The 16,613-nt window shown below is 37.2% G+C and overlaps 1 protein-coding gene across 1 annotated transcript in view; it reads left to right on the top strand.

The window, feature by feature from the left end:
• The window catches only part of LOC109833954 (calmodulin-binding transcription activator 3-like), a 29,461-nt gene extending 18,085 nt beyond the window's left edge, over positions 1 to 11,376 (top strand). Inside the window, 8 exon segments of the mRNA XM_020401836.1 lie at positions 1,262 to 1,439; positions 1,567 to 1,689; positions 1,774 to 2,105; positions 6,426 to 6,809; positions 6,960 to 7,663; positions 7,740 to 8,313; positions 8,968 to 9,291; positions 11,050 to 11,376. Of these exon segments, the coding sequence (XP_020257425.1) occupies positions 1,262 to 1,439; positions 1,567 to 1,689; positions 1,774 to 2,105; positions 6,426 to 6,809; positions 6,960 to 7,663; positions 7,740 to 8,313; positions 8,968 to 9,291; positions 11,050 to 11,148 (2,718 nt within the window). The 3' untranslated portion in view covers positions 11,149 to 11,376.

The following is a 16,613-nucleotide window of genomic DNA, read 5'->3' on the forward strand; positions in this document are numbered from 1 at the left end:
TTAACTATTTTCTTCATTCATTCTATGTGTATACTCATACATAATTTATAATGGCTTACTTGATTTCATTCCTTCCTCCACTTTCTTCTACCTTTGTGTGTGCCTTAAGGATCTATGGTTTCATATATCGTGCATTTGCACAGTGGAGAATTGGCTTGTTAACACATTATTCACATCTTGTGAATTACAGCTTCACTTGCACTGCCATAGTAGAAGGATGCAATATTCAGTTAACTGTTATTTGTTCGGAAAACTGATGCTTTTTTGTACTAATGCTTTTTTACATAATTTGTTGATGAAATAAATATATGTAAGTGATTCAGATCTAGAATCCTGAGGCCTTATTTGTAAATAAAGTAATTTTGATTGAAACAGATGTCCATATATGCCTTAATTGCTCAAAAAGTTGGAATAACTTGCAGATGATACTTCTGTTTACCAGTTTATTTTTGTATACCTTGAATATCAAATTAGTACGATTTGCAGCAGTGAGTCCTATCGTATATCTAGGTGGGTTATAAGCTGGAATGTTTGGTAAATTGTGGATTATTTCAATAGTAGAGTGTTAGGTAAATGAATGGATAATAATCCATCATTGTTGTAAAAATCACCGAAAAAGACATGGTGTTGGTGGCAAGTCATTGAATGAGACATTGGATTTTTTGAAATCATGAGGGTTATAAATATGTTTTACTTGGTGAAACCTTATAGCTTATTATTGACCAGAAAATAAGCTAGAGTACCCTAGTTTATTTTTTGGTGGATTATAAGTCAAAATAAGCCACTTGCCAAACATCTCAAAGTGGCTTTGTGGCTTATAAGCCAGTTTTACCATTTGTCAAACATGCACTTTATTTACTTTCATCAAGTAATAATTATGTTATTTTATTTGGCTTCAATTGTGGTTGCAGATCTTTTTTACCAATTATTTTGGCCGCTTATCTGATTCAATTATAAGAGCTATTGTGATATGGTTGTAATATCCTAAAAAAGGAGACCAACCATTGACTAACCAATTGTATGTTGCAAATGTTTCCAAGACAATAAGCCACTCCCCCGGAAGCTTGGTAGTAATTTAATGTTGCGTGTGTTGAAACATGAAATCACTAGTTGACTACAGCTAATGCATTTAATATAATTTTCAGCTAAGAACTTCTATTTTTATCTTGATTCCAGCTTTTTGTTGTAAGACCCTGTGCTATATACTATTTAATCATGTATAAATCTCTACACATTTTGACAATTTAAAAAATTGTTTCAGAATAGTAAAGCAAGCTATACTAGAACAAGAGATGCTGAAGAAAATGCACAAGTTGCACAAATGGACAGTCCTGCTGGTTCGAGTTCTTTTACAAATCAAAGCCAGCTTCCTTCACAGGTTACAGATGCAGGAAGCCCAATTAGCACACAGACATCGGAATATGAAGACTCAGAATCTGGTGCGGTTGCTAACTTGCTATCCTTTCATCTAATCTGCTACAAATCATGTTACAGCGATAGTTTCACTGATTCATATTTCAATTATGCAACCTTCCAGTGTATCTAAAGCGAAATTCGATGCAGCAGATAATTATCAAGCAAACTCCAGATACAACTCTCTCGTTGAGATGCAACAGTATGGAGATGGACCCATGAAAGATATCCACGTGTTGAACTCTTATGCTCCAGTTTCCTTGCTAAATGACCAAGGTGAGGAGTACATTTTTGTTTATTAAAGTTCATTTTATCTTGATTTAATGGCTATCCGAATTGAGATTCTTTATTTGTACCCAGGTGATCATCAAAGCCTACGAGCTGCAGTACCTGCATCCAATTTGTATTCAGTTTCTCAAGAGGGTGCGACTAGAGTTTTTGATGGAGCTGGTCCTGAGCTCACATGGTCTGGTTCTAAATCAAAGTTAGGGTTAACTTCATGGGAAGAGGTCCTAGAACATTGTACACCAGAGTTTCAGAGTGCACTATTTGATCCAACAGTTGCTTCAGGAGAAAGTGCCAATTTGGTTAATCCACAGCAATTCTCTTTGATGCTTGGAGAATATTTCCCAAATGACGTGGGTTTGAACCAAGGGAATATAGCAAGTGCTCAAGGCAACCCAGTTTGGCAGGTAAGGACTATACTACTTCGAGAAAATATAGCTTCACAAAGCTTTATGGGTGTTGATGACCATGCATTAAAAAGCCTTGGGATAAGAAGTCTTAGCAAGTATTCTTTCTTTTGTAGAAAGTTGGGAAGTTTGACTTCCGCTATTCATTTATGCATATATATTCATCATGTAATGTTCAGTTATTCCCTTTATCCCTCATTTTGATATCTCAGACTCTCAGTTGGCTTATTCCCCACACACTTATATTTTAATCTGATGATAGAGTTATGCTTGTGAGAAGCCATATTTATGTAGAGGTCTTATTTAATAATACAGTTTCTTTTTTGTTAGTAGATACTGAGTTAGTTTGATTAAACTTCTTTCTAGTCCATATTCTCACTGTATATTAAAGGATATGCAGAGAATTCTCCACGAATTTAATGGTTAAGATGTAAACTAAGATATTCACTAGATTTGGTCTTATTTAGTAACCAGAAAATAAGAATTCCTGCTCTGTTTCTATATTTTAGTCTTATTTAGCAACCAGAAAATAAGAAATCCTGCTCTGGTCTATGTATTGTAAGTACTAAATTTATCAATCTATTGACGAACTTGTGAACAAACCTGGAGGTTACGAAGATGAGAGTGAAAGGATGGATACGGTAACTATATAGTGTTGTTAGTTTGGTGAGATTTCTTGGCTTGAGTAGTGAGTAAAACATAGATATTAATATTTGATGAATAATAGTATTACTATTTGGTATAAATAAATAGCATTAGTTCTAGTTGCCTCCATATTTGGTGACTTGGTGTTTAAATTGAGCGAATCAAGTGAAAAAATGAAGAAAAAGGATCTATCGTTAATAGCTGCAGATGTAAGGTCCAGTGGGTTTATCTGACGTAACTCCTAAACCTTGATGTGTTGATGCTACATCAGAATGTGATTTATTTTGGCTATTTGACTTATTTTTTGCTCGGAAATGAACATGATTTCCTATAGAAAATCATATCATCTTACTCTTTATTTAAACTCTATCCTTGCCTCAAAGGATTTGGAGGCTAGCGCCTTCCTTTATATATGATTAATTTACCTAACCAAAAGAAGTTTGTTCATCTTTCGTCCACCTGCTAACAATTGAATAAGTAAATATAAATCCGAAAATAAAAAAAATCATATATTGTTACGACTTCTTTTTGACAACTAAATAATTTGTTGATGAGTTCTTTCGTCTGTTTGATGAACAATATGTTCGTGTCCATTAGTCTAGTAAAATTTGTAGACCATTCTGGGACTGCGCCACTGCAAATTTTTTTTGGGTTCAGAGCAATGGTTATAAATTTATGGTGCCAATTTAATGGGCCAAATGTTGTTATACATTAATTGAAAGTGATTTTTGTTTATGTAGAATCGCTTATTTAGAAGCATGAGTGATTTTCTTGTGTAATGTCACTATAATTAAATGTGAGCATTTTCTTTTGAATTTGCAAAAGGATGTATAATGTGTTACTAAATTATTAATTCTTTCTATGCCTATATTGAAGTGTACTTTAGTTTATATCATTTTTTACAGATAGGCAGTCATCGTGAGCAGAACACAGAACAAAAATGGACACAAGTTTAGTGAGGTTCAGAGTAAGTTCTACATCCTCAAACAACAACAGCTGATCTTTTAGTATTTCAAAAACAGAGAACAGAGAGAAGATAGGAGAGATTTACAATAGGAAGAGATCCTCAACTCGCGGATATTTACAGAATTCTACGGGGAAGTAGAAATCCTAAATCTGCCAGAGTTAATTTGAAAAAAGAACCACAGAAAACGAACCTTTCAACAGTCAAATTCGAACAGGATACATCAGCTTAGACGTCTGTTTGGAGATTTTGGTCAAGAATCTGAAGGGTAATCAAGACGAAATTCCAACATATGGAATTCTTTGCCTCCAACAGATCTGGGTTAGGTTTCTTGTAGTCAGGTCTGATGTATGGAATTTGGATTAGAGAATCTGATATCGTCTGACTTTAGTCTCTGAATGGTGCACTTTTATGAATTCTTACATAGACTGAAGATTTTTTAAAAAAATAAACAGATTAAAGATATTATTTTATTATGAATGTTATCTGAATCCACCAAAATTCTACAGTATGCACATCCCCTAAATTGTCTATTAGTTTTCAAATCCTCCCTTAATGGTGTATACCAAGTAATTTTCCCTTTAAAATTTAAAGTATAAATCCAGCTTATGGTTATTTCTACTCTTAACATTTTTGTTTTACCTTTTTCGTTTAGTTTCATCAGCCTTATCCTTCAGCGACTTCTTTAGTCCTTTACCTTTCCTTTCAGTCATGGTATATTGATTGGAACCTGGAAAAAGAAAAAAAAATAGTGGAAATGCAGGGCCTTTAATCAGTTCTATTCCTGTCCTCTTCAGAGAATGATGGATTCAACATAAAATCATTGATCAGAGAGTTTAATAGTGGAATACAGCACCCTCACAAGTTCCTGCCTACTTTGCACCTCCACCCACTGGATATTCTCTTTTCCATTTTCACTCTTCCATATTTATCCGTAAGTATTATCCCATTGAGACAGCCTAAAAAATTCATTCCTTATAAATTTGGTTAGTCTCATCCTAAACTCCAAACAGATACTCATATAGTTATTGCAAAAACATGAAAAGAAAAAAGATGAACAGGTGCAGTTAACAGATATTGGATCACAGTTTAGGCTTAACTGTAAAAAAATTAAATAGAATAGGAACAGCTAGGCTGGGAAGATAACCTTTATTTTGTCAGTTAATGGTATGAAGGTAGGGGTGCCAAACGGTTCGGTTTTATCCGGACCGATCCACATCCGTATCCGAATGGATGCGGATATAGTAAGCTATTTTTAAAACCGGGTGGATACGGTTTCGGATACGGATCCGGTTTTGGATTTTTTTAAGATACGGATTCGGATACGGACATGAGTGTAGGATTCGGTTGCGGATTTGGATACAGATATCCACAATTCAATTAACATAAAGATTGAGATCCATTTATATATCCAAACCCGTAACCGATAACCAACCCAAAACCCAAATATCTGGGAAAAAAACCCTAATTTTACCGACTCTATTCCTCAATTCCCAACTTTTCAACCTCCGCTATCACTCCCTCCCTCAACCTTTGATGTCATTCCCCACTCCGACATCCACTCCACCGAGATGCCGATTCCTGCCCTCCATCTCCGGTACCCTCCTCCTCTCTGTTTCCACTCCTCCCTTCTCGCTCGACCTTCCCTCTCGCTCCCACCAAGGAGGTCTCTCTGTTATATGTGAATTAAGTTGTTTTGAAATGATGATATTACATATCTAGATTGCTCTTTTAATGCTTTGCTTTGTTGGTTATATCAACTGCTTAGATACTTTATAGCATTTCTAGGTACAATTGATGATATTATATATATATGCGATTATTTTATTATATTTTTATCATTTGATGTTGATATATGCTGAACTCATTTGTACAAAAACCGATTCATATCCATTTGTCAAATATTCGTTTCATATCTGTGATCGTATCCGATTCGATTCTCTAATATCCGAACCGTATCTGTTTTCGATAAGTGCGGATATGGTTAAGGTTTTTTCTTACCGAAGATAATCTGTATCCGTATCCGTTGTTTATAGAAAGCGGATGTGAATATGGTAAGTGCCATATCCGAACCATATCCGCTCCGTTAACAACCCTATATGAAGGTCATCAGAGCCTGCCACTGTCAATGCAAGTTCAACGATTGCTTATCATTGGCTTATAATATTTTTTTGAACATTATTGGTCATGTTCTAATTACACTATTTGCATTAAAATGGTATCAGAGCCTCTGCTGGTTTTTTCTGTATCACGTAGATATTTGTTCTGTCTACTCTTTATCTTTCGCTTACAGAAGTTGAAGATCTTGTGTTGTCGTGTGTTCATATTTTAACTTCTGCCTGCTTTTGCAGATTGACATAGTAGGCAACTGGTTTCAAAGTAAGAGAACATTGATGACCTTGAAAAAATATACCAGAAACTTGGTTTCTACTTGGAGCTTGGGACGTCTATAGATTTGTTTTAGCTTCTGCATCTGACAATATAGTTGTCTTGTACACAGTAATTATATATATATTTTTAATAATTGTAAATCATAATTATAGGGACAAGTTCTTGCAAGGATTAAAATACTTTCATGAGTAGTATCTATATTCTTTCGGACTTTGATTTGTCAATTTATTCTAGAGAATGCCTTGAGCATTAATGCATATTTAGCTAATCTACTTCAATATAGGGCCAGTAGTCTCATGGAGAAGTATTCTTATTTGCAGCTTGATAATGCTGAAGTTGGTTCTCCTGTTATGTCAAATCTGGATGTGGAAAATGAGTTATCTGTTGAGGGAAACCGCACCTATGCATCCCTTCTTAAACAGCTATCCTTGGACCTCTCTCATCCAGGAGAAGGCTTGAAAAAGAATGATAGTTTCTCCCGGTGGATGAGCAGTGAACTTGGTGAAGTAGATGACTCACAACTACAATCAACTTCTGGTGCATATTGGAACACCATTGAGAGTGAAAGTGTTGGTGATGTTCCTGGCATGTCCAACCAAGAGCAGCTAGACTCATATTTGGTTAGCCCCTCAATTTCCCAGGAGCAGCTTTTCAGTATAGTTGACTTTTCTCCGAGCTGGGCCTACACTGGCCTGGAGACGAAGGTATGTGAGCTTTTAAATTTTAAACTTGTGTTTTTTAATTTGGCTATTAAAGTCCAAAGGGTGCCTCCACAATGATGATGTTATAATATTGTTGCAAATTATGCCATAGAGAATCAGTGCAGTCTTGATTCGAAGCTGGTCATTTGGCAGGTTCTAATTTCTGGAACATTCTTGAGAAATAAAGAGTATGTAGAAAAATGTAACTGGTCATGTATGTTTGGCGGAAATTGAAAGTTCCCTGTCTGATATTGTAGTGCACTGGAACTCTGTGCCTGCCATGCCCCACCGCATAAAGCTGGAAGGGTCCCTTTCTACATTACATGCTCCAATAGATTAGCTTGTAGCGAAGTGAGAGAGTTTGAATATCGAGAGAAAAGTACTAGACAAATGCATACTTCAAATTTCTATGGCAGCATGGTAAATGAATTGGATCTTTACAAACGTCTTGAAAAGTTAATATCTTTGAGCACTGAGCAACCTAAACCTGTCTCTAGACTTATGAGTGAAAAACAACATTTGATTAGTGAAATAAATTCGCTGATGATAGAAGTTGATGATGAATGGTTCAATATGCTGATTCCACGGCATGAAAGCGAAGTTCCCTCTGATAGTACTCGTGACTGGTTTCTTGAGAAGCGTTTGAAAGATAAGCTGCATATATGGCTTCTTTACAAAGTAGCTGAAGATGGTAAAGGTCCCAGTGTCTTAGACAATGAGGGGCAGGGTGTTCTTCATTTGGCAGCTGCCCTCGGGTATGATTGGGCCATTACACCTACAATAACTGCTGGTGTTAGTGTCAACTTTCGAGATGTGCATGGCTGGACTGCCCTTCATTGGGCTGCATTTTATGGCAGGTATTTCTCATCTATATCTTGTCTATCTTCACTGCTATCTACCATTGGATTTCCCTGATTGTCTATATATTTTCAGAGAGCAAATGATTGCTACCCTCATTGGGCTGGGTGCTGCTACTGGAGCATTAACAGATCCATCTCCTGAATTTCCATCTGGAAGCACACCAGCTGATTTAGCCTCTTCCAGTGGGCACAAAGGAATTGCTGGTTTTCTGGCAGAATGTTCTCTGACCAGTCATCTGGTTGCGCTCACTCTGAAGGATTCAAAAGGTGGTGATTTGGCTGAAGTTTCTGGTGTTACAGGCACGGGAGACAGTGCGGCACAAGCTGCCATTCAGCCTCCTTTTGATGGGGATCTTTCATTGAAGGACTCCCTGAGTGCTGTTCGAAATGCTACTCAAGCTGCAGCTCGCATACATCAAGTTTTCAGAGTGCAATCATTCCACAGAAAGAAACTCGTTGAGTATGGCGATGACAAATGTGGATTATCAGATGAGCGAGCCCTTTCGCTCCTTTCAGTCAAGGCAGCTAAATCTGGGCAACATGATTTGCCTGTACATTCTGCTGCAGTTCGAATACAGAACAAATTCCGTGGATGGAAAGGGAGAAAGGAGTTCTTGATTATTCGGCAAAGGATAGTTAAAATTCAGGTGTGTTGTTATTGACATATCTTCATATTAGCCTGCCAAATTTGCGTAAAAGCTTTCCATGTACTGTCTTAATATATGAATGCGTGATACGATGATAAGACAAAATTTTCAAACATTCTATTTAAAGGCAAAAGTCCTATTTATCCTTCCATTGTAGCTTTTGAAGATTATCATTATGAATTATTAGCTATATGACTGTTTCCAGAGTCATATATCTAGCTTACGGGATAGCTGTGTGTGTGTGCATCTGTGCGTGCGCGTGTGTGCATGCGTGCTACATTTCACACACACTGCAGCATTTCTTTTTTAGACAGACTTGTGCTGCACTATGCAGCATTTCTCTTTTAGACAGACTTCGGCAAGTTTACATATTATTATAGCTGATTAGTTTAAAAAGACTATATTATGCCTTTCATAGATTAAATCTTGATAATGCTGTGGCCAGTTAAAGGTAGTGGTTGAGAAGCTTCAAGTAATTGATATATTTCCTTTGGCTATTGAAATTAAGGATTCTGTTATTTGACCTATCCATTTATATACTTGTTCCATTCTTAGGTTCATGTCAGATGTATTTATTTATTGCTCTTTACTCCTTAAGGACGTGTAGTTCTTTTCTCCCCTCTAAACTCTTAAATATTTTCAATTCCCAACAAGGCACATGTACGAGGTCACCAAGTGAGGAAACATTACAAAAAAATTGTTTGGACTGTATTAGTCGTGGAGAAAGCTATACTGCGCTGGAGGAGGAAAGGAAGTGGGTTGCGTGGTTTCCGGTCAGAAGGGTTGATTGAGGGTCCTAGCGTGCAGAATAAACCTTCAAAAGAGGATGACTATGATTTCTTGAAAGAAGGCAGAAAACAGACCGAGGCCCGGCTGGAGAAAGCACTTGCAAGGGTGAAATCCATGGTTCAGTATCCAGAAGCAAGAGATCAGTATAGAAGGCTTCAGACTGTTGTCACCAAACTAGAGGAACCCAAGGTAGTCTCCTTTTCTTTACAAATACCTTGAGTTTTAATTATTAGGATTGGGTCTTTAAATTTTTACAGTACTGATTATTTCTTTGAACTGAAAAATTAGTTAATTGTTGCATACTGCTTGTCTGTTGGGCTTTTAGGTGCATCATGTGCCAACTTTTAGGATGTTCAGTGAAGGTTGACATTTGGTTGGTAGCACTGTTTTTAATATCGGTCGATAATCGATATTATCGGCCAAGTTATCGGATTTGGGAGCTCTCCGCTAGGATAAATTGGATTTTAATCGGTTATCGTTTTTGTAGGTTTATCGGCGATTTATCGGCGTTATCGGCACTTATCGGCCGATAAGTAAGACTTTTTTATCGGGATTATCGGGATTATCAGTCCATTTTGACTAACATTATATTTTTTCAAGGCTATAATGCAACTTTCGTTTTTTACAATTTGTTAGTGATTCTAAACATGATGATTTACATTTTGGTATGTTTATATTTCATTAAGCATGATTAGGTTACATTTTTTAATTGTTATATTATATATACACATCATCCAATATATCACTCCGATAAATACTACTTATCCCCGATATATCCCCGATTTCCGCTATCCGATAAGGATTTTGACCGTCCGATAAATCCCTGATAACCGATATTTAAAACCTTGGTTGGTAGTACAATGAACAGAGAATCTCCTAGAACTAATCTGTCTTAAGGTTCACCAGTTTTGCAGAATGGGTAGTGGTTATACTGAGATACAACGTTGCCATTGGACTTTTGATGAATAAGAAAATATGTTGCTAGCTGCTAACCCAACTAATTAGCAAGGACTGGTATGGTAATTTGGTGAGTTGATGAAAGGTTGAATTGCTGTAAGGTTGTCCGGTTAAGTGTGGCCTAAGTTTAAAAATATGTTTAGTGACTCATTGTGATAACCAGCCATTGTGTTGGAACCTAGTGGATACATATCTAGGGGATTCAAACCTGGATTCAGTTACTCTGGATTCTGGACCCCGATGCAACCTATGTACATAACAAACAAGTAAACATTGCTCAACTAATATGTAGAATGGCCAAGGATATAGGAGAAAAGGATATATCCTCCACAGGAACATTTACTATATAAAGATGAGTTCTTTTATGTACTGCAAATCATTTGTGAGCTATTGGGCCAACATTTGGATCTTTCAAAATCCACGCAGAGTGATTCTACCTATCTATTAGATCCATACTTGATGCATGATCTACGGCATTATAAGTTTTGGTTCCTAACCTACAATTTGCAGTGGAATCAGATCATGTTTTAACTGTTTCAATTTATCTGTGTGTCCTTATTGACGCTTAACATTTGACATATTCGAGACGGTAAAGTCCAAGTGAACGACCAAATTAATCAAATGAGGATGTCTAGTGTCCCATGTTTTGCAAATGCAATCATCCCTTGTTTGTGAATATCGATCTCTTGCAACATCATATGAACGTAACAAGTTTTGATATGGACTCTATAGCTAAGGAACATTTCTGAAATTTTTTATAGTAGGTAACAAGATGGTCAAGCTGGTACGAAAGGGACAATAACTGGACATGTTAAAGACACTAATATACTCCTAAGCATGAGCATAGCTTCGTGGATCAACAGTGATAGCCGGCACTATATTTTCTTGTTTTATTTAATAATAATCTTCGGATAGGCTCGTTGGTGCTTTTTGATTGTTTCTGCTTATATGCAAAGATTGGTTAAAAGTTTTTACTGAACATTGGTACAGGAAGGAGTTATGCATGATGTGGAGGAGGCCGAAGACACGGATCTCATGACCGGGCTGGAAGAGCTTATGTACGATGACAGCTACGTGCCTGCTGTATGATGAGGATGACCTTTGAAGTTTATTGATCATGTGTTGTTCTCTGTAAATACCTCAGCTAAAATATTTGCTTCTTTGTGTTTACCTTACTAATTATGTGGAGATCAGGACGTGTAGTTTAATGTATATAAAGCTAGAGATCTATTTGATGTTCTGTATTGGATATGTTGTGTAAGGAGTGCTAGTTTGTGTTAATAGGCAGTGTTATTGACTTCCATGACACCTTTTGCAGTTCCAGACATTTATTGTGAGTTACATAGGTTTTCTTTCGCCTAGTTCAGAGCTTCACTGTGTTTGATTTAGTTTCAAACTGTATTTAGTATTACAATGAAGGGATAGGGATCAGTTATCAGTAATTTTCACGAATGACCATGAACAACTTCAGTGGCATGCTTTAAGGCTTTACTTGATGCAAGTACGTACGATGAAATCAGCAAAATCTGAAGAAATAGCCATGACTTGCATGACTCTACAGCTGCAGCTGCCTACTTATTATGTTATATTATACTAGATAAAAGAAAGAAAATCGAAAAATCTCTCTCGCAAGCGACAGCGTATTCTTCTCGTGGGAGGGTAATAAATCCTTTCCTCTTACTTCCCTTAAGCCTTGGAGATTAAGATGATTCGTGGGGTTCATTAATACCTAAACTTTTTCATCTTCATCTAATCTAATTGATTTCTTTGCTAGTGGCAAATGGATTAGGATTGTCTTGACTGTAAAATAATCGGGAAACCATTAAATTAATTATAGGTGTGCATTGTTTAATGGATGAAGCAACTTCAGATTTAGAATGAACCCGTGGACAGAACCTTGAACGTATACGTAAATGGTTGCGGAGTCTATGACATCTCCCTTCTAATTAACTCCTTGATTATATAATTAGCACTTTGGTTCTGTATGTGGTAGAACGACGAGATCGACAATTCACTATTTATCAAGAGGTTACAACGAAGACGGAGAAGATTAGAAACTCTAATCTCTCTCCCTTACAAAGCTAAAATAATTATCAATTTTTCTTGTCAAAGATACATAGAGAAACTCTAGACAATCTTTATTTATAGCCTCCCTCAAATTCGAGTCCAACTAGCCAAACAATTCCCCAATCTGAATCAAAACAAGAGTCCAACTAGCCAAACAACTCCCCAATCCAAATCCAAACAGGACTGGCAAACGCGTCCAAATCATGTGGGACCCATCAGTGTGTTCAGACTCTGTAGTCGACAAAGAGGTCTGACAATTTGTCGCTCAATATGAGCCACCGGTGGGTGGCTTTCAATACAACCAACTTCACAAATTTCCACCTTGGCGAAATTGTTAAGCCACCAATAGTCTTCATCACCCAAGTAACATTGAATCTCTTCAACAACCATCGCCATCAAATCGCCCCGAAGGGCCTCAACACTGAAGAACATCGATCAAGTTGAGACAATGCTTAAACTTGATTGTTGGAACAACCTTTGTCAACATGTCCGTTGAGTTCTCTTTAGTGTCAATATTCGTCAGTCGAATCTTGCCACTCTCAATTATCTCACGGATAAAATAAAATCGGAAGTCAATATGCTTGGTGCGAGCATGATGGACATGATTCTTCATAAGATGAATCGCACTTTGATTATCGCAGTGCACTTCAACAACCTCTTGAGATATACCCAAGTCACCAACCAAGCCACGTATCCACACCGCTTCCTTAATCGCCTTTGTTACTGCCATGTACTCTGCCTCTGTAGTAAACAACGCCACAGTAAATTGTAACATAGACCTCCAACTGATCTGACCACTGACAAGAACAAAATAATACCCATTGGTGGACCGACGCCTGTCCAAATCATCCGCATAGTCCGAATCCACGAACCCTCTCACATGTGACTCTTCAGTCTTCGAATAAACCAAACCAACATCCAACGATCCTTGAAGATATCGTAAAATACACTTGATTGCCCGCCAGTGTTGTTTACCCGGATTTGCCATATACTAACTAACCAAGCTGACCGCATGTGCAAGATCTGGACGAGTGCAAACCATAGCATACATAAGGCTACCAACTGCACTAGCATACGGAACTTGAGACATGTACTCACGTTCCATCTCAGTAGTAGGAGACTGCAGACCTGAAAGCTTGAAGTGAGGAGTCAAATGGAGTACTAACTTGCTTCGAATTTTGCATCCCAAAACAAGCCAACACCTTCTCCACATACCGCCTTTAAGAAAGGCACAACCTCCCATTCTTCCTATCTCGAACAATCTCCATCCCAAGTATCTTCTTTGCAGGACCCAAGTCGTTCATCTCAAACTCGGAACTCAACTTCTTCTTCACCTTGTTGACTTTCACCATACTATGTGAAGCAATAATCATATCATCAACATAGAACAACAAATAGATGAAAGAACCACCAACCTGCCTGAAGTACACACAATGATCAAGCTCACTCTGTGTAAACTTCTGCAGTATCATAAATGTTTCAAACCTTTTATACCATTGTCGTGGCGATTGCTTTAATCCATACAATGATTTTTTCAGTTTGCACACATAATCCTCCTTACCAAAACTATAAATCCACTGGGCTATGACATATAAATATCCTCCAAATCTCCATGCAGGAATGCAGTCTTGACATCTAATTGCTCGAGCTCCATGTCATACTGCGCAACCATTGTTAAAAGGGTCCGGATAGAGGTATGCTTCACGACCGGAGAGAAAACTTTATTATAGTCAACACCTTCTAGTTGTGCATACCCTTTTGCCACTAATCTTTCCTTGTGCCGTACACCTGTACTTCCATCGGAGCTTGGAAAACCATCCTTCACCGTATAGACCCACTTGCACCCAATCGGCTTCTTCCCATTTGGTGCTTCCACCAAATCCCAAGTATGGTTTTTATAAAGGGACCTCATCTCCTCCCTCATAGACGTCATCCGCTCCTTGCTACGATCACCTCTCATAGCCTCATTGTAGGTAACAGGCTCATCTCCATACACAGATAAAGCATAGGTTGTCATATTCTCAAAACCATAACAAACTGGTGCCTTCCCCACATTGAGTCTTCTCTCTCTATCACCTACCAAGGATGGTTGTTGTCGTTGTTGAATAGGCCCCTCATCTGGAACCTCTAATTCTACTGTTGCATCATCAATAGACATCGGTGGACCTGTGAATTCCACCTCCAAAAAATGTTTACTACTTCCATCCAACCTAATTCCCATTGAACTGGTGTTTCTAACTGAGCTGACATCTCCCACATCTACACTCTTCGAGTTTAGCATGGCCGACTCATTGAATGTCATGTCCCGATTGATCACACATTTCTTCCACTTAAGACATCACAATCTGTATCCCTTCACACCACTTCGATAACCCAAAAAATACATTTTCAGACTCTCACATCAATCTTATCTTCCTGAATGTGAAAATAAGCAGGGCAGCCAAAGATTTTTCAAATGATTGTAATCAAAAGGAGTACCAGACCATACTTCAATAGGTGTCTTCAAATCAATGGATGTATTTGGTGAACGATTCATGAGATAACATGTCATGTTTACTGCTTCAGCCCAAAACACTTGTCCAAACCAGAATTTGATAAACATGCATTGTGCTCTTTCTAGTAGGGTGTGATTCATAAGCTCCGCTACTCCATTATGCTGAGGTGTTCGCACACTGTGAAATGTCTGACAATGCCTTGCTTCCTGCGGTAGTCTTTCAACAGATCAGAGGTGTACTCACCTGCGTTATCTGACCAAATCTACTTGGCAACTCTACCAGTCTGCTTCTCGACCATTGTCTTCCATCTAATAAAGAAACCAGTGACTTCATATTTCTCCTTCATGGTGTACAGCCAAACTCTCCACGAGAAGTCATCGATAAATGCCACGAACCACCTAGCTCCACTCAAAGACTTAACTTTGCTTGGACCCCAATCATCCGAATGAATGTAATCCAATGTACCCTTGGTGCAATGCTCCGTAGTGCCAAACTTCATCCTAAACTACTTACCAAAGACACAATTCTCACAGAAGTCAAGCTTTGATATCTTCTCACCGCCAAGCAGACCACATCTGCTGAGAATGGTCATACCCTTCTTGTTGGCCTTCTTATTTTGATGATGATTTACAAACAATTTACATCTAATATTGTTTGTCTAGTGTTGTTTTGATGATGATTTACAAACAATTTACATCTAATATTGTTTGTCTAGTGTTTGTGTTTTATATTAATTCTAGGCAAATTACATCTAATATTGTTTGTCTAGTGTTTGTGTTTTATATTAATTCTAGGCAAACAATATATGTTGGAGGATGGATGGAATAGAGCTTCAACGATCATATCTAATGGAGGTTGGCAGAATAGTGGAGTGAAGCAATGCACATTCAAGTCAAGATCCAAGTTCAAGCTTCATCCGCAAGATTACCAAGATAGAGCTTCGTTGAAGATCAAGATCATTGCTTGGGTAATTTAGTTTAGGAATTTATATTATGTGTGTTAGTACTTTAAGCTCAATCATATACACACATACACGTTTTGGTTTTTGTATATATATAGTTATATATATACATATATGTTTTGGTTTGATAGTTTTCAAGTTTTACTATGAAACAAATGAATAGAATTGGAAAATACTATTTTGTTTCATGTTTATATGCCTATATATGATTTCCCCTTTAACAAGCTTATATTTAATGAAATCATATTTAGTGTTTTGAATATATTTGCATAGAATATGCAATTTCATGAAAATATTGCATTTCTAGTTTATAGACTTCATAACAACATGTTATATCTTTTATCAAGTCTGTTTGTAGACTTGAATATTAGTTTATACATGTTTTACTAAGTCTAAAAATATTTCACAAAGTTTCAAAAGTTGGTTTATGTCAAAACATCAAAATTCAAGTATCTCATATTTTTATGTTTTGGACTATTTTGTAAAATGATGATATTTTTCATTTGGGAAGTCCTTTTTCGAAACCAGTCATTGTAGCATGTTTATTATCATGTCTACAATCATTCCCCAAAGTTTTACATTTTTTGGAATTTATTTGATATTTTTAAACAGCGTTTTAAAATCAGATAAACAATTTTTCAGAACCTGTGATTTCGGTCGACCGCACCGGTCGACCGAACCTGAGGTCAAAAGTTCACTGGGCGACAGAAAGCCTGTCGGTCGACCGGTCCGGTCGACCGATGAAAATTTTCGGTCGACCGACGAATTTTTTCTGTCTTTTTGCTTGGGGTTTTTGGCTGAGTTGTGAGAGGGTATAAATACCCCATTGCTGATCTCTTCTAATTTATCCAAGTATGTTTTAAAGAAGTTTTTAAACAAGGGTTTTAAAAAGAGTTTAAGCTTGTTTAAGCTTGTTTAAGGGTTTAGTTTAAAGCTGTTTTAGTTTTCACAAGTGGAGGAGATCATCTTCTTGTTTGGGCTTCAATCTCCATCTCTCCATCTTGTTATCCAGAGAAGAATCGAGGAGATCA

This window comes from Asparagus officinalis, chromosome 3, assembly GCF_001876935.1.
Source record: "Asparagus officinalis chromosome 3, Aspof.V1, whole genome shotgun sequence".
In the NCBI taxonomy this organism is placed as follows: domain Eukaryota; kingdom Viridiplantae; phylum Streptophyta; class Magnoliopsida; order Asparagales; family Asparagaceae; genus Asparagus; species Asparagus officinalis.